This window comes from Nelumbo lutea, chromosome 4 (genome assembly GCF_056320005.1).
Source record: "Nelumbo lutea isolate HS-2025 chromosome 4, American lotus-T2T, whole genome shotgun sequence".
Lineage (NCBI taxonomy): Eukaryota > Viridiplantae > Streptophyta > Magnoliopsida > Proteales > Nelumbonaceae > Nelumbo > Nelumbo lutea.
Window position 1 is genome coordinate 3,516,042 of NC_142687.1, and position 23,183 is coordinate 3,539,224.

The following is a 23,183-nucleotide window of genomic DNA, read 5'->3' on the forward strand; positions in this document are numbered from 1 at the left end:
TAAACTTGTATTGGGAATATGTTTCATCAAATAAAGTACATAAATACGAAGATATTCCCAATGTAAAGCTGTAAAGGGTGCTCGAACCGTTTTGCACTGACTGAAGCTGAATTCAACGTGATCAACGTCTGTCAAATTGATGACCACATATCCCCATCCAATGGTGAAACAATCAGCAACTTGGCACATACTTTCTGAATTAAACTTGTATAATGCGGAGAAAACATGATATTGGCTATCACATTTATGGTACCAGTTGATTGATCAGAATTTTTAAGATATTTTCTCATCGTCAGAAAATGGACGTCAGATTCGTGGAGTGCCATCCTGAAAATTAATTGTGAACTTGGTGATGTTGAAATAAAAAGAAGACAATACAGGAAAAATTTTAACCACTCCCAACATTATGCCTTTCCAATATCATATTTGAATTCAAGATAAGATTATTATTATTATTATTATTATTATTATTATTATTATTATTATTATTATTATTATTATTATTGAAAATAAAAATGATTAAGGCATCGTATCTAATTTTTAATATGGGTCAGTTATAATTATCCCTTGAAATTTTAAGGAGTAGGCTGAATTTGGCATTCCTTATTTTAAGGACTTTTCACCTTTTTTATGTTGAAATGCCCCCATGGACATTGAGTTTTTAATTGTAAAAAGAAGATAAACCCTTAAAAAAAGGAATGCCAAATAGAGCTAAAATACCTTAATTTTTACTTAAGTTTGGCCTATTCCAACTTCTCCAAAGATCAAAAATTTCATTTGGTGAACTATCTCCAATGCTCTTGGAGTTCATCAGATTCAGGGCTTAGGTGGGTCGTGCCGTCCTTCCTAGTGGAAATTTTGGGGGTCGGCCCAGAATGGCCCACGTCATGCTATGCCAACACGCGGGTCTGGGCCAAGCCAAGCTGCAAGCCGTGCCGTAGGCTTGGGTCATGTCAAGATGGGCCACAGGGCGGGCCTTGGGCCTTGGGCCTGGGCCGAACCGGGATAGACTCACTGAATGGATTATTGCCAAATCAAATGTCATATTAGGGATTCAAGATCACTGGATCAGGATTTAAGAATCAGGATAGGAAATGAATAATAAATTAATAACAAATTTATGATTACCCAATAACCCAAAGAATAAATAAAAGTATAAAACAATTCAAATAGGAATTTAAAATTTTTATTTCATTTAAATTTGAATGAATAATGACACAAATTACAAGGCATACAATTATACAAATATTGAAATTATGAAATATACAATGGTTGGATACTTCATAAACTTCATACTTGGATAGTTGGATGAATGAAATATGAAAATGAAATAAATTAATAATATATAAAAAATGCAACATAGAATTATAGACTATATAGTTACAAATTGAAAATACAAAATTACATTAATAGCAAATAATTAAAATAAAATTTATAATAATTTGACAAAATAAAAAATTGTGGGTTATTTGTTAAAATTTACAATTTAAACAAAAATTACATATACATTATGATGAAAGCATTCACACACACTTTCATCATCTCCTTCAAGTGAAAAACTAAATATCCGATGTATGCAATAATGTAGTAGTCTGTAGTATCATGCCCTCCTTTGTCTCATAATCTATATTCTGCATCATGATTCATAACTACATTTAGCCAATCCTGATAGGTTGGTATAGTGGTAGTGTCATAGTGTGGTACCTGCAGGTCCTGCACTAAAACAACTAAACAATACTCCAATGGAACTATAGCCTGTAGACACCGGAGGGGTTAATAGATCACGGATCACATGCCATGGTGGGATTGACGATGAGAAATGTTTTCCAAGTCTTTGATTTCTCCCAATATTTTTAAAATTTATTTTCCATTATTTCAAAAATTCATTTAAATTGTGGGTTATTTCTTCTTCATTCTCATGTGTGAGAAAATGTCTGGTCAAATGGCCAGTACCACCATTGCTACAATAGCTAAAGTCTTTTCTACATTTTTGGCAAACTGCTCTTTTCCCCTTCCCCTCAACATCCTCTATTTTAAATATTCTCCAAATCAGGCTACTAAATTTGGGGTTTTGGGAATAGCTAGCCATTTTTTTCAAATTCTAAAAAAATAAAATTAATTTAATTGGACTTACCCTGGAATCCCTTATTACCGGTTTGAAATCCCAACTTGATTTCAACGGTTAAAGCCTTTCAACGTGACAACATCCAAGACTCCAAGCCTCTCAAATTGCTAACTTGGAAAATCAGACAATCAGCCAATCAGACTATGAGACTATCAGAGTTCACTTAGATGGTAGAGAAATGTATGAGAGACTGAAAGAGGAAAGACTGAAGAGATTAAGAGAATAACTTAATAGGAGAGTTGTTGATTGTTGAATTGGTGTGATGAGAATGGTGGAGGATAGGGCTATTTATAGGAATTGAACATAATTCAAATGCCCAAAATACCCCCTAATATGACTATTATTTAGTTGTTGGGAGGGGTATTTTGGTCATTGCAAAGTTACTTATCACTTTACCCAAAGTTCTCGCTAAACTAGTTGTTATATAGCTATTGGGGACATTTATGTCATTTTTTCAACCCCACATAAGCAAAACACACAAATACCCCCCTAATATGATTATTTATAGTCGTTAGGCCCCGTGTGTCGGCATGGGCCCCGAACCCCCAACCTAGCACGGTATGAACCTCCGTGTCGGGTCGAGCCGGGACACGGCCGGCCCGACCCGATTTACACCTCTATCTCCTAATCTAGGATCACGGAGTGGCCTGGCCCCCATATTGGCTTTAGGTATTCTTGGTTTTTTGTTAGGAAATTTGGAAGAATCAAAATGCTTAAGATTCCTTTCAAAGGTAAGATCTACTATTTTCACTCAATATGCACTTATATCCACTAGCCTCCCATGAGTAGGAGCAAAATTGATCCCCTTCTCCCTTGGGCTAGTTAAAGGTGAACGTAGACGCTAGCTTTTCCCCCAATAATTACTATGCATCATTTGTCTATATTTTAAGGGACTCATCTGACTATATCCTAACTGTGAGGGTATCAAAATGCCTATGTGCTTTGATGAAAATGGTAGAAGCTTTGTCTCTATGGTTGGGGTGTAGGAAGCTTCTTCTTTTGGCTTGGCAAAGGTGATTTTTAACTGAGACTCAAGGGAGGCAATTTTTGATATCTATGCTTCTCTTGCTTCTTCTTCATCGACTTCCTTTTCCCCGCTTGATATAGGGGCCGTTTGATAAGTCTTTTTAGGAAGATCTTCTGATAGATCTGATAGTCAAAAGATGCATTGAGCTTTTGCATGAATATCTGAGCAGCCCGGAAACTAGCTTGGCTACCTAGCACAATACGGAAACAAACCACATTGAGAAAAGTTTCAAAAAAAAGAAAAAAGTCGAATTATCAGGAATAATTTTTCATTGAATAATTAAAAGAAAATTCAATATCAAAAAATTGTCTTAGCCTTTCTCTAGCTACTCTTTATATATGCTTACACCCTTATGACTCCTATAAAAAAGTTTCATAATCTATGAAAACACTCCATAATAAAATCCCACTAAAACTCTTCAAAAAGAAAGCCCTAATTGAACAAAAATTTAGAAATCATGACCTAATGGTAATTCAAACTAAGATAGAAATTCTATGCTACCGCTAACTTGGTAAATTCGAAATAAGATAGAAGTTTCATGTTGGCGCTAACTCGGTAATTGATTACTCGAATGGATTAGTAATGTCATCTAAGCTTTTTATGTTTCTTGGAGTAGTCCCAACTTGCATAGAACTTATTTGCCTCCTCCTATCCTCCTATACTGCACCATCTTCCCCCTATATGTGCTAAGATAGGTCTTCAAAAACCAATTTTGTAAATATTTACTCAGTTGGTATGAATCTTGTACTGCATCACTACCGCACATCTTTCCGCACATCTTTCCGTCTCTTTTCGTGCAAGAATAAAGTGAGAAAGATGCCGAAAGCTCTATTTGGACATCTTTTCAACACATCAGCTTTTGGCGGCTAGATCTATTATGAACCAAACGAAAAACAACCATAGTGCGGTCTGCTCGGCTTGTAAACAACTGAAGGACCACACGAAAAGATGCACCAAATGGAGCCATAATCTAGAAGGACATTAAGCTTTTTGTATCCTCATTAGAGATTTTTCAATTTTATATCATGTTCGTAGAGTATGTAATTCCTCAACCGATTGTTTGGCCAAGCGTGCTTTGCAGAAGTTAAACATTGACTCCTCTACTCTTGTATTCTCTTTTGGTGGTGATAACAAAAGCTTTCTCTAATTACCAAAAAACTCACTTTGCAACAAATACTCCCCCTATTAAAGTTTTGGATAGTTAATTTCAAAAAAAGACTTTCGTTCACTTGTTTAAATTTTTTTAAATCCTCAAACTACCATTTTTTATTTATTTAAATTATTTATGAACCAATTAGGTTTCGGGATATAATACTAAAATCCTATAGATTGCTCTAATAGACCCTTATAGATTTCTGGTTGGAATCAATATTTAGATGAAATGGTAGTGACTTTTTATAGATATAAATTCAAGGTTTCATTTGCTTTTTTCTTGATTTATTGAAAAAAGGAGTGGATAATTTTTATACTTTAAGATTAAAGATCTTATGACCAACAATGATTTAGTTTTCACAAATTTTGTTAAAAAAGTGTATGTAGATATTGCAATTATACGGTTGTAAATATTGTACGTGTTTGGTTGTATGGGGTGTTTATTGCTTTAAACAATTATGTGAAAATGATATGATGCTGGTCAATTCAAGGTGGTGCACGAACTAAGGGGAGCAACCAAATGATCATTTCTAACTAGGCAGTGCCGAACTTACAAACGGCGCCACGCTATGTAACTTGTGATCAAGAGAAGAGGTCAAAGGCCCGAGGAGCTGTCCCAAGGTAGAAACTCTGACGCTCAAGTTAGTGAGAGGGCAGTGAATGGTCAGGCCGAGTAATGAGGTTGTTGGTCCGAGTAATGAGGTTGTTGGTCCGAGCAAGATAACAATGTGAGTGCTAGAGGTCCGAATCCCTTACCTTGAGCATGGAGCACCTTTTTATAATTGGGATTTCGTCTCCTGGTCGAATTAGGCTTCCGAGGATATTGGGATGGAGCGCTTTGCCGAGGTTACTAGGGTAGAGTCCTACTCCTCGATGGAGTTGTCTTCCCACCCCGTATCCGCGGTTGAGCTTATTCGTGTGGTGTGTGGCTGACGTGGTTAGAGGGATGAGATGGGGCCACGATAATAACATATCTTGGTTGGGCTGAGCCGACGTGGCCGAGCTATGCCGACATGGCTGGGCAATGACTGGGTGGCCACGTGTCTCTCAAGGCTAGCTCAGCCATGGCCCCAACACCACTCCTCCAGTTCCAAAATCAAGGGATGAGGTTCTCTTGGTTCGTTGCTCGGCTGAGGAACTTCCAGGCTATTGATTGGTTCCTTCACGGTCCCCACAGTGTTGGTTGTTGTCGAGGAATCCTCTAATTGCCGGCTGCAGAACTTAAACAATAACCAAAATTTTGGTTCCCGAACCCCTCCCCCAATTTTGCTGTCGAGGAGGGGGAATGCTCAGTCGGACTGTTACGCGGCCGTGTAGCCTTGTCTAGCGTCGGGGCTCGACTTTGGTTGGTGTTGAGCACACTGGTTGGGCTGGCATTCCTGGGCAACCCACCGAGGATTCTCATCGGTGGTTGGACCGATACTGAGGTTCGAACCGACGTAATTAATGGTCATAATCATTGCATGTCGGGGCCGTCACTTTGGTTTCTGATGCTTTGCGCATGCGTCATTGGTCTCGTCGATTGGTCTTCTGAGGCGTTATCAGAGGTGCTTCATCTATACCATTGATCTCTCCTTGATCCGTGCTCCTAGTGGCTATAAAAGAAAGGGGGGTCCCCCTTTCCCCTTTGTGCCATTTTTGAGGAAGGTAGCTTGCATTGATTGGCGGAGTGTGGTGCGATTGCTCGACGGTTTTCCATTTCTCGGCTTGGTATGTCTTCCTTATCCTACCAATCCTCTTCCTCTTCTAGGTCCTCTAGTAGTGGTTCTGGTTCTAGCTCTTCCCATGGCTCCAACTATGAGCCGAAGCTGAGGGATTTTGTCGCCGCCAAAGTTAAGGAGGCTGAGGTTGGCCCTTCTAGGACAAAAGGAATTTCCCCTACGGGTAGGTCGACGGTTTGGCACCATGCCCTGCGTCTTAACGCCTGGGGATATGGCTTGGATCTGAGCTATGTACGTCATCCCCACGGAGTTCCAAATGAGGTGTCCGCAGCCTGGCGAAATGGCCATTGATGCTCAACCTAGCGAGATATGTGTGTACGGGCATAGCTTGGAGGCGGGATTGAGGTTCCCCTTGAGCGAGGGGGTCACCGAGGTACTGGGCTGGTATAGGGTGTTGTCGTGCAATTGATGTCGAACTCACTTAGTTCCATGCTCCACTTGACTAGGCGGCTACATACTTCTAGCCTCTATAGTTCCACGCTCCACTTGACGAGAGCTAAGGCTAACTTCTCCAAGTTGGAGTACCGGGTCTCTGTGTCGTTGAGGACTTTGCCTGTGTAGTAGATCGACTTTTGTACCCAATCTTCTTCCTTAATCAGTACCGAGTTGATGACCTCATCCCCAGCCGAGAGGTAGAGCAATAGCTTGTCCCCTGGGTTCGGCTTTGTTATGATGGACGAGCTCAGGTACTACTTCAACTCTTGGAAAGACTGTTCACATTCTTCGATCCAGCAGAAATCTTTTGGCCGCTTTAAGGGCTTTGAAGAAAGGGAGACAACGATCCACAAATTTGGACATAAATCTTATAAGGGTGGCTGTTCTTCCGGTGAGTCACTGCACCTCTTTATGGTCCAAGGAGATGGCATGTCAAGGATGGCCTTTATCTTCTGCGGATTCACTTCGATCCCTCTTTGTGTCACCATGAACCCCAAGAACTTGCCAGAGTCAACCCCAAAAGCGCACTTGGTTGGGTTTAGCTTCATCTTGTATTTTCTGAGGGTGTTGAAGACCTTGCGAAGGTCGTCCAAGTGATGCTCGGATTTCTTGCTCTTCACGAGCATATCGTCGACATACACCTCTACATTCTGGCCAAACTATTCTTTGAATACCTCATTCACCAGCCATTGATAAGTGGCGCCAGCGTTCTTGAGGCCGAAGGGCATTACTATGTAGCAGTACAAGCTGAGGTCATTGATAAAAGCTGTCTGCTCCTAGTCATCCGGGTGCATCTAGATTTGGTTGTAACCTAAGAAGGCATCCATGAAGCTCAATAGATCATGCCCTGCCATTGTGTCGACAAGTTGGTCGATTCTTGGCAGGGGAAGCTGTCTTTGGGTCAGGCCTTATTTAGGTCAGTGAAGTCGATGTAGATCCTCCAATTTCCATTGGCCTGCTTCACCATTACTACATTGACCAACCAATTGGGGTACTTGACTTCCCAAGCAAAGCCAGCGTCGAGCAATTTCTGTACTTCGTCGACGATCACTTGCCACCACTTTGTGATGAAGTTCCTCTTTTTTTGCTTCATAGGTCGGTAGTGTGGGTCGACATTCAGCCAATGTGTGATAACTTCAGGGTCGATCCTGAGCATGTCCGTTGCCGACCAAGCGAACACATCGGTGTTGTTTCTCAGTAGTTGCACAAGTTCTTCTCGGAGGTGGTCGTCTAGTAGGGAGCCGACTTGGACTGTCTTTTCGGGATCTTCTTTGGAGAGGGGGACCTGGATGAGGTCTTCCATAGGTTGGTCGCGCTCTTCCTTTACTTCCTCTTGTAAGTCACAGGCCTCCACCATTAGTGTCTTGGCGGTTGGACGTGGTCCTCGGCAAGAGAGCTGATAGCAGTGTCACGCTGTTCTCTGGTCTTTGTGTGCCACTCCTATGTTGTATTTAGTCAAAAATTTCATGGCGAGGTGGTATGTCGAGATTGTGGCCTGCAGGGCGCTTTGGGTTGGCCTACCGAGGATCACGTTGTAAGAAGAGGGGCAACGTACCATGATGAAGTCTACCATGGCCATTGCAGTGACGTCGTTGTCCCCAATCAAGAGGGGAATAGTTATTCTCCGAGAGGGCAGGAGGGGCTCTTCTAAGAATCCCATCAAGGGAGTGTTGACCGATGTGAGCCGCTCTCTGTCGATGCCGAGCTTTTCAAATGCAACTTCAAACATTACGTTAGCAGAGCTCCCTGTGTTGACTTGGATCCGCCGCACCTCAAAGTTATCCACCTCGACCTTGATTGTCAAGGCGTCATCGTGTGGTGTCTGGACCCCTCAGAGGTCCTCATCGGTGAAGGTTATAGATGGCTTGCGCTTCTTCTTGTGGCCCCAGTCATCGATCTCACACAAGTGAGCATATTTCTTTCGACCCAAGCTGCTCTCCCTTCCGGTGGTGGTTCCTCTTGATATGACATGGATAATGTCGACTGAGGGGCCTCGGGGTGGCGGTTGTCGATCTTCATTCATTCTCCGCTCTTCTTGGGTTGGCTTCTCATCTTCGTCTCTGAGTTGCGCCTGAGCCTATTTAGCGTTTATATACTTTTGCGCGTGGCTCATTAGCGCGGCTAGCATCTAAGGAGGATTTTTGGAGATGGAGAAGTTGAACGAGGAAGGGCGTAGCTCGTGTTGTATGGCTGTAACTATGACTGATTGGTTCAAGTCCCTGACTTGGAGTGCTTCCTTGTTGTACCTCGCCAAGTAATCTTTGAGGGTCTCCGCCTTCCTTTGTTGGATTTGCATGAGGCTGTTCGAAGTGTTCCAATGCTTCTGGCTAGCAGTGAACTGCACCATAAAATTGGGTCTTGATTTGGTCCCATGACGTTATGGAGCGCGACGGCAGAGAGGAGTACTACCAAAGTTGGACCTTGTTGGGTGGCTACAAGGGCTTTGCACATCAGCCCTTTCGACATGCCATGCAACATCATCTGAGCTTTGAGTGCCGCAACATGGTTGAAAGGGTTGGTGTTCTCGTCGTATTTGTCGAACTGGGGAGCTCGCCATCTAGCGGGGGGCATCTCGCCCATGATTTCCTGGGCGAAGGGCGGCTCCTTGACGGAATGTGCAGCAGCCTGTGCTGGCTGGTCCATGGTGGGCGTCACGCTCTTGTGGGTCTGAGTGCATTCTAGTTCTTTTAAACATTGCTAGAGCTTTTTGATCTCGACGTTTCTGTCGTCCGAGGCCGTAGTGTGGGTGGCCTTCTCCTTCTTAGGTCGTGTAGGGTGGTCCTTTACTGAGCTTGACTTAGCAAAGGAGACCACAAAGCGTAGCATCCTCTTGTTGAGCCTTTCTCTGGTGGGGATCCGAGCTTATTGGTGTGTCTGGTTGTGGTGATCCTACTCACGGGAGCTGGTGGTAGAGGCAGGCCTTCGGGTTGTGTCCTGCTTCTCTCGCTCGGACCGTGCTCCCCTCACATCCGGTCGACGTACTTTGGGGTCCTTGGTTTGAGGATCGTCCTTCATGCACGTCGGGGTGTGAGGAGGGACGGCCCAGTTGGGCGGCACGACAGACCCCAATACCTGCATGAACTCAAAGATCTTGTTGACCTTCTCTTGCATAGCTCGGAATTGCGTTGGGTCCATTGCGACGGAGGGCTACGGGGCTTCCTGATGCGAGGAGCTATGATGTCGGGGCTCCCGAGATGAGGAACGACTTGCTGATTGTTCGGATTGATTTTCAGGCATCTTGATTGGTTTTGAGGCTGTGCGACGAAGGATTTTTTCGAGAAGGCTTTTTGTGCGTTCTCATTGATGGCACCAATATGATGCTGCTCAATCCGAGGTGGTGCACGAACTGAGGGGAGCAACCAGATGATCCTTGTTGACTGGGTGGTGTCGAGCTTACAAGAACGGTGTCGCGCTATGTAACCTATGATCAAGAGAAGAGGTCAGAGGACCGAGGAGCTGTCCCCAGGTAGACACTCCGACGCTCAAGTCAGTGAGAGGGCGGTGAATGGTCGAATCGAGCAATGAGGTTGCTGGTCTGAGCAAGATTACAATGTGAGTGGTAGAGGTATGAATCCCTTACCTTGAGCATGGAGCACCTTTTTATAGCTAGGGTTTCGTCTCCTAGTTGGATTAGGCTTCCGAGGAGATCGGGATGGAGCTCTCCGCCGAGGTTACCGGGGTAGAGTCCTACTCCTTGGCAGAGTTGTTTTTCCACCCCTTATCCGCGATTGAGATTATCCATGGGGCGTGTGGCTGACATGACTGGAGGGATGAGACAGGGGGCCACGATAATAACATAGTTTGGCCGGGCTGAGTCGACGTGGTGTAGCTATGCCAACGTGGCTGGTCGATAATTGGACGGCCACATGACTCTCATGGCCAGCTCAACCATGACCCCAACATAATACTTTAAACATTTATTACTTTTGTTATTTGGTTGAAAGTTTAATAAAGGTTTCACAACATTATAAAATTATTTTTCACATTATATTAATACCTATAAAATATACGCATTTTATTTCAACAAATAATGAAGCAATAGGAAACAAGAATTTAAAGTTTTTCTCAATATTGTATATAAATAAATCCAAACATTTTCTTATTTGATAAATATTAAAATCAAACAATGGATTCATGCACAATAAATAACAACGCGTGCTAATGCCGTAACATTTTTTCAATAAACGTCCATTGCGACGACTATGTGAGGACAAAAGTTTTTTTTTAGGACTGAATCCGGTCTCACTATCCATGTTATCTCTCGGTTAAAAAAAAAATCCACATGTTATTTATTTATGTTTTCTTATTTATTGGGAGAGAAATATATGTATTTTAAGCTGTGCGTTTATTTTAGGAAAAAAAAAAACAGTGTACATTGTAGTGCTGTACGTTTCTGTACATTGCCAGTTGAGAGTGTGATCAAGGTGGTAGGCGATGCCACATGTCGAGCATTTGGCAGTTACGGACAAACGTGTCAAGTGTACCGGGGTTGGAGAAAGAGTGGAGACTCTGGGCCTGAGACAAGGTCCATAAGGAGTCACATGAGATAGATGAGATGAGATTCCCTCATTCTCTGTCTGGTGTCTGCGTCGCTCTCCAGTCTCCCCCAATTGCGTCGTTTCTTGGTCTTGGGAATTCATTCGGAATAATAATTCTCGTGCCCATGTTATGTGGTTGCCGCCGAGCAAACCGAGTCCGTTTTCCGGGGAGGGGAACAATAGGTTCGTTTTTTTCTATTAACACCCCCATTATTCGTTTCAGAAAAAAGTGTGCTATCTAAGCATTATTCTCTGCTTTTTTGTTTGCGTTAATAAACTGATAAAAGATAAAAAGAAACAAGTTGTGTATTGGGTTTGGGGCTGGACGCTGGAGTAGGACACAGCAGTTTTTCTTTTTCATCCAACCCAAAACATACAGTTGTAGTGGCCTAGTGGGTGAGAGTGACCGTGACCGACCCATAGAGTAGCTGGCTGTTTATTATTTGCAGTAAGCAGAGGCGCATGCGCATTCCTATCCGATAAATATTGGGAGCTATGAGCGGTGATCTTAGGATCTCCAGACTCCAGTCCACCTGTTGCCGCTAAATCTAGCATCGAAGGCAGCGAGGTAATTTTCAAAGTGATTAGATCGAGGGTTCTACGTGTAAGAAATCTAAAGGCGTCATGGTTCCCGAAATATGGTCTTAAGGGTGAGGATTCCGATAATTAGATTAGTTGAGGGTTTGAGAAGGCTGATGTCACAAAGAGCAAGAGCAAATATAGTGAATTAATACACGTAAGAGAGGTATCAGGGGCCGTGATTGTGGCAATTAGTAGAGTGCACCCCATTGCTTAGCATTACCCTGCCATTAATGCATGGGAAGAGCTCGACCGAGATCGTAATATTCACAATTAATACCGCTATATTAAATTAATGATTATGCCCTTGATTGAAGCCAAAATGGCGAGAATGCCATTCAAACATTCCACATGTCGTCCGCTGGTGGAGCGGTCTATTATACCCGTATCACCACCCTCAAATTGCACTACACGTCACGTGTCTCCCTGTAGTTTTCGATTCCAATAAGCTTAAAGCTTATGTTTATCGTATAATCGTGCTAAGCCTAACTTAAGTTGCGCAGGGGAAACTAGAGAGTATAGTATAGAGAGAGGCGAATGAATGAGGAGGGAAGAGGCATCAGCCTATCAGGATTCAGTAATACATACATTATACACCACCGAATTTTGTTTGGCCTTTGATTTGAATTCAGTGTTTAATAAAATGGAGATAATCATTTCATTTTCAATGAGGTAAGGCAAAAAAAGATGTTAGAAACAAAGTTCAAACCCAATTGTGCTACTGCACAAATTAAAGGTTGTTTTAAGTCAGTCCGCCACCGTCGTCGTCTCGTCACACATGGGCCATGGCGAAGACAAGGATGTAACAAAAATCAATACCTTTGTTCTATTATTTTCAATGCACCTACCACCAATGAGGCCATGACCTACCTATCTTAAACTTAAATTAAAAATGAGCCGTCAATCAAATATCATTGCACATGGCATTTGTGTTGCCTTCCCTAAACAAGGGATGACGATGGAAATTGAAACCAAACATATAAATAAAAAAAAAAAAAAAAAAAAAAGGGAAAGAAAGAAAAACCAGCCGGCGCTGGTGTCTGGTGGAGCCTGTCAAACATAATGCTTTATTAACAGCCGCGTGTTTCTGACCCAAACGCCAGGCGCACTTACTTCAACGTTAGCCCTTTTCAGTTTTTAAATAAGCTTACTTTCAGTTCTTTTCTGTTCAACATTCAATGCAGCCAATTGCAATTTTATGTTTGAGGTGAATTATATATATTACGAGTAAACACCATTTTGGATTAACCGATGGACATATGTCACTCATTAACATATATTTTGACAAAATTTAGGGAAGTTTTCACTCAAACCCAAAATTTTAATTCTATCGCACATATATAATAATTCAAAATTTCGAACACCCTCACTTAAACACTAATATCCCTGGGGTACTCACGGTTCGGTTGGGGCTCATTTTGTAACCGAATCGATATTATCGGCTTTTGAAAACTGGTAATGAAACCGAATTGAAATCTATCGGTTAATCGGTTGATCGGTTTACTTCGTCAATTTTTTAAATTTTGATAATATTTATTATAAAAAAATATATATAATATTATATTTTAAATAATAAATAATATATCATATATTATAAATATATATATATAAAATATATAGAAATATATGTATTCTGGTCGGTTTGATTAATCATCAGTTTTTTGTATTAGCTAATCGAAACTGAACTGCTACTATCAATTTTTTAAAAATACTGAACCGAAATCAAACCGATAGATTCGATTAATCAATTTTTCAATTCAGTTCCGATCAATTTTTTTTGGTGGATTTGCTTTTTCAGTTTTTTTGCCCACCCCTTAATATCCCCACTCTTTGTATGTGAAATTAAAATTTATTAGGTGGAGATAAATGAAATCCCAAAATATATATAAGGTTAAGAGTGAGATAGATGGTAAATGGGTGTAGGCCCATATATTTTATGACTGTTGTTGAGTGTTATCATCGGTGTAAGCCCATCGGTTTTACAGTTTGCAGTGATACTTAGCACCCCCAACTTTTATTTGTGACAAAGCCCTTCAAATACCAATACTTTGCTTCCTTTCCATTAACCCTAATTGATGAAGAAGTTAATTTTCTTTAATCTTTTTATGGACTAACGCCAATGTTTGAAAATGGAATCATATTATCTCATTATTGCCCATTCTAAGGGAGAAAAAGAAGAAAGAAGGAAACACAAGTGAAAGGTTTATTATATATGTATATAAGAGAAGAGGCAAAATGGTTTCACAAATTAAGGAAAGAATAGTTTTTTTATTTCTTATTTTTGGTAATAAAGTAAAGAATAGTTTACAGATTTAGAACTTAGAAGTAACAAGCATATAACACTTACATTAGAATCTTTTTCAAAGTAACTATTAGAATGCTAATGGAGGGGGGTAAAAATGCTGGAATATATGAAAGTTTAGGGACCTTTATCACAAATGAAAGTTCAAGAGTCTAAGTGTCACTACTTCTAATTTAAATCAATGTTTGTAAAACCAGATCAAACCAGATGGTTGGACTGGAATTAGTCACCTGACAGGCTCTGTTTTACTCGGTCTAGAAAAACCAATAACTAGTCACATGAAGGTTCTGTTATACCTTATAAACCGTCTTTTGGCCAAAACTGTTGTTTTGGTCAGAAAACCGCTGACCCGAACAGTCAAACTGCCCAATGGTTTTTGGCCATTTTTAATTATTTTTATTTTTTTATCAGAACAGGCCATCTGATTAATTTGAATGGTCAGACTGTTAAACCCGGCAACCGAACCCCTGAATGGCTTGTTGTCTGGTTCGATTTAAAAAGCGATGATCTAAACACTCCAATGAACTGTTCTCTAACAAACAAACCACCCCCTAATGGCAGCAAACAAATCAAGTTGAGTCAGATTTTAGGCAAATCCAAATCTGACTCATTTATTTTTTCAGATTCAAATTGAAATCTTATCCATCAAACTTCTATCAGATTAAAATGGAATTTAGATTGTTGAATAACATTAGTAAATTAAATTAAAATTATAAAAGATACCAAATATTATTAATAAAATGAACTAAAAATTACATAAACATAATTCCATAAAGTATCACGAATAAAATATGTTGAAAATAAAAAACATGGACCAATGATTGTTTTGCAAAATTACAACATTTAAACCCATTTTACTAATAGATAGAATGTAAGTTTAAGTATGTATGTAAGTAAGGGTGTTCATTATACTTTCCAGACTGCCAAATTGAGCATAACCAGACTAAAATTGCTTGTTTGGTCTGGTATAGACTTAGAAATGGTCTGGTTTGGTCTGTTTTGATTTCTATATTAAAATGGTTTGATTTGGTTTGAGATCTTCTCCAAATTAGACAGTGAATGCACCTAATGCAAATACAGATAAAAGGGTAAAAAGATGAAAGCACATCTACACTTTTTTAGATATTCTAACTCATTGGTTATATTTAATGATTAATATGCTAGGACACTATGCATTAACATTATATCATACTATTAAAATATTGGGAAAATCTATGATGGGGAAAGATATGGTATGGAAAGAGTTTTGACCAATCAAAATCCACCCATGAATTTTGATAAATAGCACCTTATTTAGTACCACATTTATGATTCCAATTTATTGGTAAGTTGTTTTTCGGATATTGTATCTTTTCTATATCATAGTCGAACCCATAAAATATTATGATTTCACATTTTATGGTTTAGACATGCATGACAAGTAGTATTACCATCATATACCAAAGCTTAAGAATATGCATTTATATTGAATCATATCAAATACCCTTGATCCATATCAAATTTGAATTTGGATAAATGGATGACATTTACAACTCTACCCACTATCAGTGTGAATGCAAATGCTATATGTTTATCCAAATTCAAACTTGACCCAAGGTTCAAAGTATCGATATGATACACCCCGTATTAAGTGTATTGTATCATATTTCGGGTCCTTGATGCACTTATTTTTAAATGTTTTTGGGAACCCATTTTTTTATTAAATAATATATAATTGAAATTTAAAAACTATAAAAAATAAAAAGCATATGGTTTAATTGAAGTATTGATACACCTTTGTCGATACACAGAGGTGTATAATGGTTTGGAGCACAACTTGGTCCACCCCTATCCAATTTATTTTATTTGATTTAAATATAGATGGTTATATATAATTTAAAATATAGGGTCTATTTGGTTTGCAAATAGGATCGAAGTCGAAATTACCTATTCCTGATGTCTATTTGGTTCCATTGGAAATTGGAATCAAATTCCAATTGCTGTTGTTTGCTTCATTTGGATTTGAAATCGGAATCAACTGAAAATTTTCAATTTTGCATTAGTTTATTTATTTTTTATTATCACTTTATTAATATTTTATGAATATATAATAACTAATATCTTGGTACTTGTCATTATTAATTAAACATTATCATTTTATTATTACTTTAAATTTATTGTATTAATATTTTATTATTATATTTAATAATTAATATATTTGTTTATTATTATTAATTTATTCATATATTATTATTATTATTATCTTATTATGAATTTAATAATATTTTATTGATATTAGGGTTTGAGGCGGTTTTATTATGAGTTTTTTACTTCTTGACAAACTTTGGAATGAGAACCCTATTTCTTAGAGGGGCCTGGAATTGCCATTCCCCCAAGAATAAAAATCAAAATTCTATTCCTATCATTGAAATCAAAATGGACCATTCCAATTCCGATTCCAGGCCCCTATTCCAGAAATCCAAATGGACCCTTATATTCTATTTTATAATAAATTTTGGTTTGATGTTCTAATTTTGCTAAAAAGTCATTGTTTTTAAGTTTCATAAAAGTTGTTTTCAATATAATTTGTTCATGGATTGGTTTAGATTGGGTATCAAACCGGTGAATTTTGATAGTTTTCAATGGTTATTTTAGTAAGTTGCACAAAGCCTTACAGCAGGAGATTCGGTCCTAATTTCCGTTCATCCCATGAATACGAATATTATGACTGCTTAATTATTAAAAGAAAACAATATGACAGGTTGTTTTGCCTGAGTTCAGATCTCCTGCCCATTTGCGTGCCTTTTGGGCACAACTCCAGTGGCCTCAAATCCCACGCATTTAGAACTTCGGAGCCTCTCCGTCTCCAATTGACGAAAAAGATGGATTAATTAGTTATTAGGTCACAAATGTACACTGGTTCATAGGAAAAATAACACACACTCAGAGGGATAGGAGTAATGTCTCAGTCATTGTCTATCTGTAAGTGTGGTAGCCACTCGTTCGGCTAACCGGTCAAACTTGGCCTGTTGGCTATTCATCTGTATATTGACAGACATATAGTACACAGCTCAATTGTTAAAAGTACATGGCTTAGCTAATAAGGCCACGTGGTTTATTCTCGGTTAGTATTCTCTACTTTGCCTCGAGTGATATTTTGATCTCAAATTTTAAAATGTGATAATCTAATATCTGAATTTTCGAAAGGCGATAATGCCGTCAACGCCATCATGTGACACTATTAAATAATTAAAAATGTCAAAATTACCCTTATTTATAATTTTTTAATCATTTTACTCTTTTTCTTTAAACAAATAATAAAAAAAAGGTTGTCTTCAATCCTGGGTAGGAAGACCGACGAAGGAGAATCTTTGATCTCCATTGCTGAGCGCACAGAGGGGATTAACCATAACCCTTTCGATTTACCAATAGCTTTATCAATGACGACGTTGTAGTCTTCGAGCTCGCCATACTGAGAGAAAAATTCCCAAAGCTTCTCCGATCTCCATGACGTTGTAGTCTTTGAGTCTCTAGCATCAATCTCAACTACGCTGGCATTGTTAGGTATCTCCCACCTGAGCTTCGCCTCTTAACGAATCTAGCTCTTTTCCATCTCAACTCCAACTGTTTCTGCGACGTTGTCCCAAATACCTTCCAATAGCTAGATTTGTTCTCCAAGTCTCCATTCTCCAATGTTGGCACTAGCCGTCACCGTTATATCTCGTTAAGTATTTATTCTAATTTCGTTTTTTTGCTGCAAATTCTAATTTTGTTATTGTTTTGTATTTGAGTGTTCATTTATTAAATTTTACCCTCTTTCTATTTGAAGAATCTAGTCAATTATCAACGAACGCTATAACAAAACTTCAATTAACACGGTGAACTACTACTAGGAGGGTAACCAAGTTTAGCTCCATCTGGATGTCTCTGTTGATTTAAGAAGAGCTCTGATGACATGGGCATCATGGGTTGATAGGCATCTAAATCCATACAAGACCCAAGTTTTCTTTCAATATTCATCACATTTCTAACGAGGGTGGATTTGGCCCTCCAATGATATTGTCATACATGACATTTTAGAATAACTAGATGACACCTAGATACCACCTAAGTGATGATTTGGAGTCCCAGATTGTGACTCGTCTTTACCCCGACCTGGCGACCTGCCTTTATCGTAGACCTAGCGACCTGCCTTCACCGTTGACCTGGCAACCTGCCTTTACACCGACCTAGCGACCTCGACCACAACTTAGGTTAGCTTGCAGCACCTCGTCTAGGGTTAGCCTGTAGCACATCGTCACCGGCAGAAGTGACCTCGAAGCAAGGAGCGACATCCCTCGAGGGCTTGCCGACCCGACTGGGGACCAGGCGGTGACTTACGAGATGTGCTCACGACAAATTCGACATGCATATCCCGACGCTCTCAGGTTTCTTAGAAGTTGGCCCACATGTCGAATGTTCTAGAGGATGGTCAACGTGCATGGCGGTTACCTCCGAGGATCTCAGACCGATTAGGCATGACCTCTCAGAAATCTCGGATGCGGTGCGTGAGGCCCAAACCAAACAATGCCTATATAAATGCACCAACCCCAATGACACAAGAGAGAGGAGAGTAAGCACATTCTAGCTCTAAAGAGGCGAGTAAGCACCAACGCTGGGTCCTTTAATGTTGATTCCTTGCAGGCTTCTTTGAAGAGCTACTTAGCTCAGCAATCAACCCAGCTTGGCACCCAATTTACTCGTAGCTCGGCATCTAAGTTCTCATCTAGCAAAAATCCTCCACTTCGGCCTCTGAGTCATTGGCCACCTGGAAGTAGTTCGAACAACTAGGTGCTGCCAAAAACCCTTCATCAATTGGCGCCATCCGTGGGATACGCTACAAGAAGCTAAGTTCTCACCTCTAAAAAACTAAGTCCTTATCTTCTAGAAAGCTAAGATCTCACCTTTTAGAAATTAAAGTTTTTAATTTCTAATTTCCATTTTTTATGAACTCAAAGGCACTTTTGAATAGCATCAATACTCAGAACGAATACCAATTACAAGGGGGCAAAAACATCTGTGATGAACCTGGAGAACTCCCCTATGACAATTAGACTAGTTCAGTCTTTGATGAAGGGTTTTTTGGCGGCACCTTGTTGTTCGGACTATTTCCAAGTGGTCGATGACTTAGAGGCCAAAGTGGAGGATTTTTGCTGATGAGGACTAGGATGTCGAGCTGGGTTGATTGGTGAGCTGGGTAGCTCTTTAGAGAAACCTGCAAGGAATCAATTTTAGAGGACCTGAGGTAGGTAACCCGGCGAGGTTGCTCTGATGATTAAGTTAGTACTCTCGTAGTTGATTGCGAGCTAAAAAATCATAAAGTATGAGAGCTAGAATGTGTTTACTCGCCTCTCTCTTGTGTCATTGGGGTTGGTGCCTTTATATAGGCATTGTTTGGTTTGGGCCTCACGCACCGCATCTAAGATTTCCGAGAGGTCATGCCTAACCGGTTTGAGATCCTTGGAGGTAACCACCATGCACATTGACCATCATCTGGAATATTCGATACGTGGGCCAACTTCTGAGAAACCTGGGAGCGTCTCGGATATGCATGCCGAATTTATCAGTGAGAACATCTCGCAGGTCACTGCCTGGTCCCCAGTCAAGTTGGCAAGCCCTCGAGGGATGTCGCTCATCGTGTTGAGGTCACTTCGGCTAGTGACGAGGTGCTACAGGCTAACCCTGGATGAGGTGTTGCAAGCCGACCTAAGTTGTGGTTAAGGTCGCTAGGTCGGCGTAAAGGCAGGTTACTAGGTAAACGGTGAAGGCAGGTCATCGGGTTTGCGGTAAAGGCAGGACGTAAGGTCGAGGTAAAGACGAGCCGCGATCTGGGACTCCAAATCATCACTTAGGTGGTGCCTAGGTATCATCTAGCTATTCTGAGATGCCATGTGTCACAATGTCATTGGAGGGCCAAATCCGCCCTCATCAATTCCAGGTTAGCTCACTACTTTATGAAAACAAATTTGTTATTTTTTTTTGTCTTGTGTTTTAGTTGCTTAGTAAAATGAATTTACTTAACAAGGGAGGTCAATGAAATTCTGGGGGGCATTGTAAGGAAGCTACTCAACCCCTCAACAATATTTCAATAACAGACTGACTACCCAAAAAAGAATATAATTGCAGAAGAGGTTATAAGGCAAGTGAAGACTCCAGTAACTTTCTTGAATGTAACTAGTTTGTGAGGATACAAGATATATGCTCATCCATCTGAAAATATGGAAGAAAGCCAGGGGAGGATCCTTCTTCAAGTATTCAAGACTACAGCAATTGGTGCCTCCCGAGCATATTGACCACATCGATCATGGAGGTGCAGAAGAAATTGATCACCAACCCAGCGACTCGAACCGTGCCAACACCAGAACTGGACGACATAAGTTGGGTGAGAGCGTGCTTAGCGTGTGGTTTGTGACTTTCAATGAAGAGAGATGTGAACCCTTCCGAACTTATATAAACTTTCGCGACGGTGGGCCGACCTGAGGTAGAGCAGTGAAACAGATACTAGGGGGTGGAGGCAGCAAGCGATTCAACATAAGGGTCAATACCGCAAGAAGATGGTGGCTCCATACACAAGATGGTGATGGAGAGGCGATCATCTCGATCGATTAGTCGCTTTGCGAACTCAACCGTTGAGATTGGAATTCACCTTCTCTGGCGCTGGCAACACGCATTCATCTTCTCCGGTTCAAGTAACAACCATTGAGATTGTCCAAAACATGGCTTGTTGTTGGGTTTCACGTGGTTTCATCGAGCAGCCTGAAGCTAAGCTTCGCATTGCATTGCCACACCTTTTCTCTTTAGTCTTCACCGATAACAAGCGTTCATCTGGTTTCCCTTCATGTGGTCTCATCGAGTAGCTTGAAGCATGAAGCTTCGCATTGCATTGCCACACCTTTTCTCTTTAGTCTTCACCGCCAACAAGCATTTGTCTGCTTTCCCTTCACGTGGTCTCATCGAGCAGCCTGAAACGTGAAGCTTTGCATCGCATTGCCACACCTTTTCTCTATAGTCTTCAAGCGTTCGTTTGGTTTTCCTTCATGTGGTCTCATCTCTCTTTTTTTTTAATTAAAAAAAAAGAGAGGAATCATTTATAACAATGATGGGTAATTATATCATTTTATGCATTGATTGGCGGTCTATTAACGGCAGGTACCGAATGTTACATCTCAAAAATTCGGGTATTGGAATGTTACATTTTAAAATTGAGGGACTAAATTGTCACTTAAACTAAAATACAGAATACTGATTGAAAGATTTCCCCATTTATTATTATTTAGGCTCAATTTTAAAAGACTATAAATACAAATATATACAATATAAATACATATAAAATATAAAGTTTTACTCTCTATACATTTGTATTTGTATTCCTTCCAAATAGAGCCTTATGTGAAGATGTTCCTACTTCCTACTAAACCGGTGAGATATGGTGTGAGGTCAGTGTGAAAGAACGAATCACGATTCTGGATATAATCCATAATCCATACCAACCAATCAATGCAGCATCTCGAGTCTGGATATAATATTTGAATTTTTTTTTTTGTATGTTTGGAAATATAACCACGTGTCCCATTCCTCTCTTCTTCAACCATAAAATTGATCTCGTTGAATGTCGGACTCGGTTGTTCCTTTCTATGAGTTTTACATGTATCTGCCGTCTTTCTTTGCATTTTCCTCCTCTTACTGTTTTTTCTCTTTATAAATGCAAGTTTAATAAGCATACATCTTTCACCGGGAGCGGATTGTTTATCAACTCATTATGGTAATATTTTGGAAAATCATATTTATTGGTTTTTCATTTGTCTTGTTTGGTTAAGCAAATAAATGTTTACTATTAGGTATTAAACTTAAAAAAAAATAACAATAGTCAATAGTTCACTCGGGTGTTTTTCTTAAAAAAAAAAAACACTAAAAAGAACCAAAATAATTTTATACATAAACGGTATTCACGTGGGTTGGAGGGAATGGGTTTGGGCCTTGAGTAGATGGATTACCCCACCGTCTTCGTCTTGTTGCCCCATGAAAAAAGAAGACCCTTTCGTGCAAGGCACCTTTTTTAACCTGATCGAGTCGAGTGTGGCACTGGCACATTTATTGGTATATTATGTTCGTACTCTGATTGTCCATGTCCATGCCCTAAATTCTATATTTTCAAGAACTTGTCTGCCTCACTGAAATACCGACAGTGAGATTCATTGAATTTAGCATTTTAAATATTATTTTAAAACAAAAATAAATAAAAGGGTTATTTTCTGAAACACCTCTCCAATTCTTTTAACTTTACTCACTTTTTTTATACCTCTACGGACCCCTTCTCTGATATTTCTCATTTGAATAAAAAACAACAGTTCTTGCAAGATCATAATGATGTCCCTCTACTCAACTCCATTTCTATTATTTGAATAAAAATTCTAAAAATAGATCCATCCATTCAGTTAAATAGAATTTTAGTGAATTGTGATACAAGTGAGCATAAATCAGGTAATAAAATAGGGGAAAATAAACCAAGGGTGCTTTTTATCATATATGAAAATTAGTTAATAAGGTAAACTAGTTTGTCATTAAAAAATATACAAATCAATTTTGCTATGATTAATGGAGTTGACTTGATAAAAGATATGTGAATTGGATCAGATATATCTATTTGTATGTATGTATGTATGAATGCTACTCTATTCAATTATAAACACATATCAAATATGGGTCACCTTACGGCATCACATTCAATTTTGAATTCAAATATCATTTGCAACCTTGATGGAGTGGGTTCTTCAAAGGTATGAAACGGAAAGGATAAAAGTTTTAAGAGATTGTTAAAAATGTGAGAGGAAGTTTTAGATAATAATCCTATATTTAAGAAAAAATATGTAAAAACCCTAGCCTCTAAATAAATATCTTTGGAAAATAGTTCTGATATGGTACGGTACCTAACTAACAAATTGATAACCAATCAACGGATACTTTCTTTTAGATTGACATGAGGTTTTAATGGTTAAAGTGTTTTAGGTATGGCATCTTGTTGGTATCATATTAGTAAAGCACATGGATAGTTGGGAGATTCCTGCACATGACACATTACCATTTACCATTGCTCTTTGGTAAAATCGTATTTAGGCAAATAAACAATCAGGGAACTGAGTGTAAAGCTACCAAACAGTCTGTCTATTCCAAACAATCAAAGCTTTTTTTTTTTTGATAAATGATCCACAAAGGTGGATGCTAGTAGGGCTATTCATGGGTTGGGTTGGGTTGGTTTATTGGCGTTTTTTCAATTGACCCAATCTGA

General features: G+C 39.6%; 1 protein-coding gene across 1 annotated transcript; it reads right to left on the reverse strand.

Annotated features, from left to right (window-relative positions):
• Positions 1–19,958: 19,958 nt before the first annotated feature.
• LOC148853426 (UDP-glycosyltransferase 71K2-like) lies at positions 19,959–20,747 on the reverse strand. The gene is made up of 3 exons (XM_088983261.1): positions 20,686–20,747; positions 20,421–20,525; positions 19,959–20,390 (listed from the first exon to the last, which is right to left on the reverse strand). The coding sequence occupies exons 1-3, from the start codon at positions 20,745–20,747 to the stop codon at positions 20,159–20,161; spliced, it is 399 nt and encodes a 132-aa protein (XP_088839387.1). The 3' UTR covers positions 19,959–20,158.
• Positions 20,748–23,183: the final 2,436 nt, after the last annotated feature.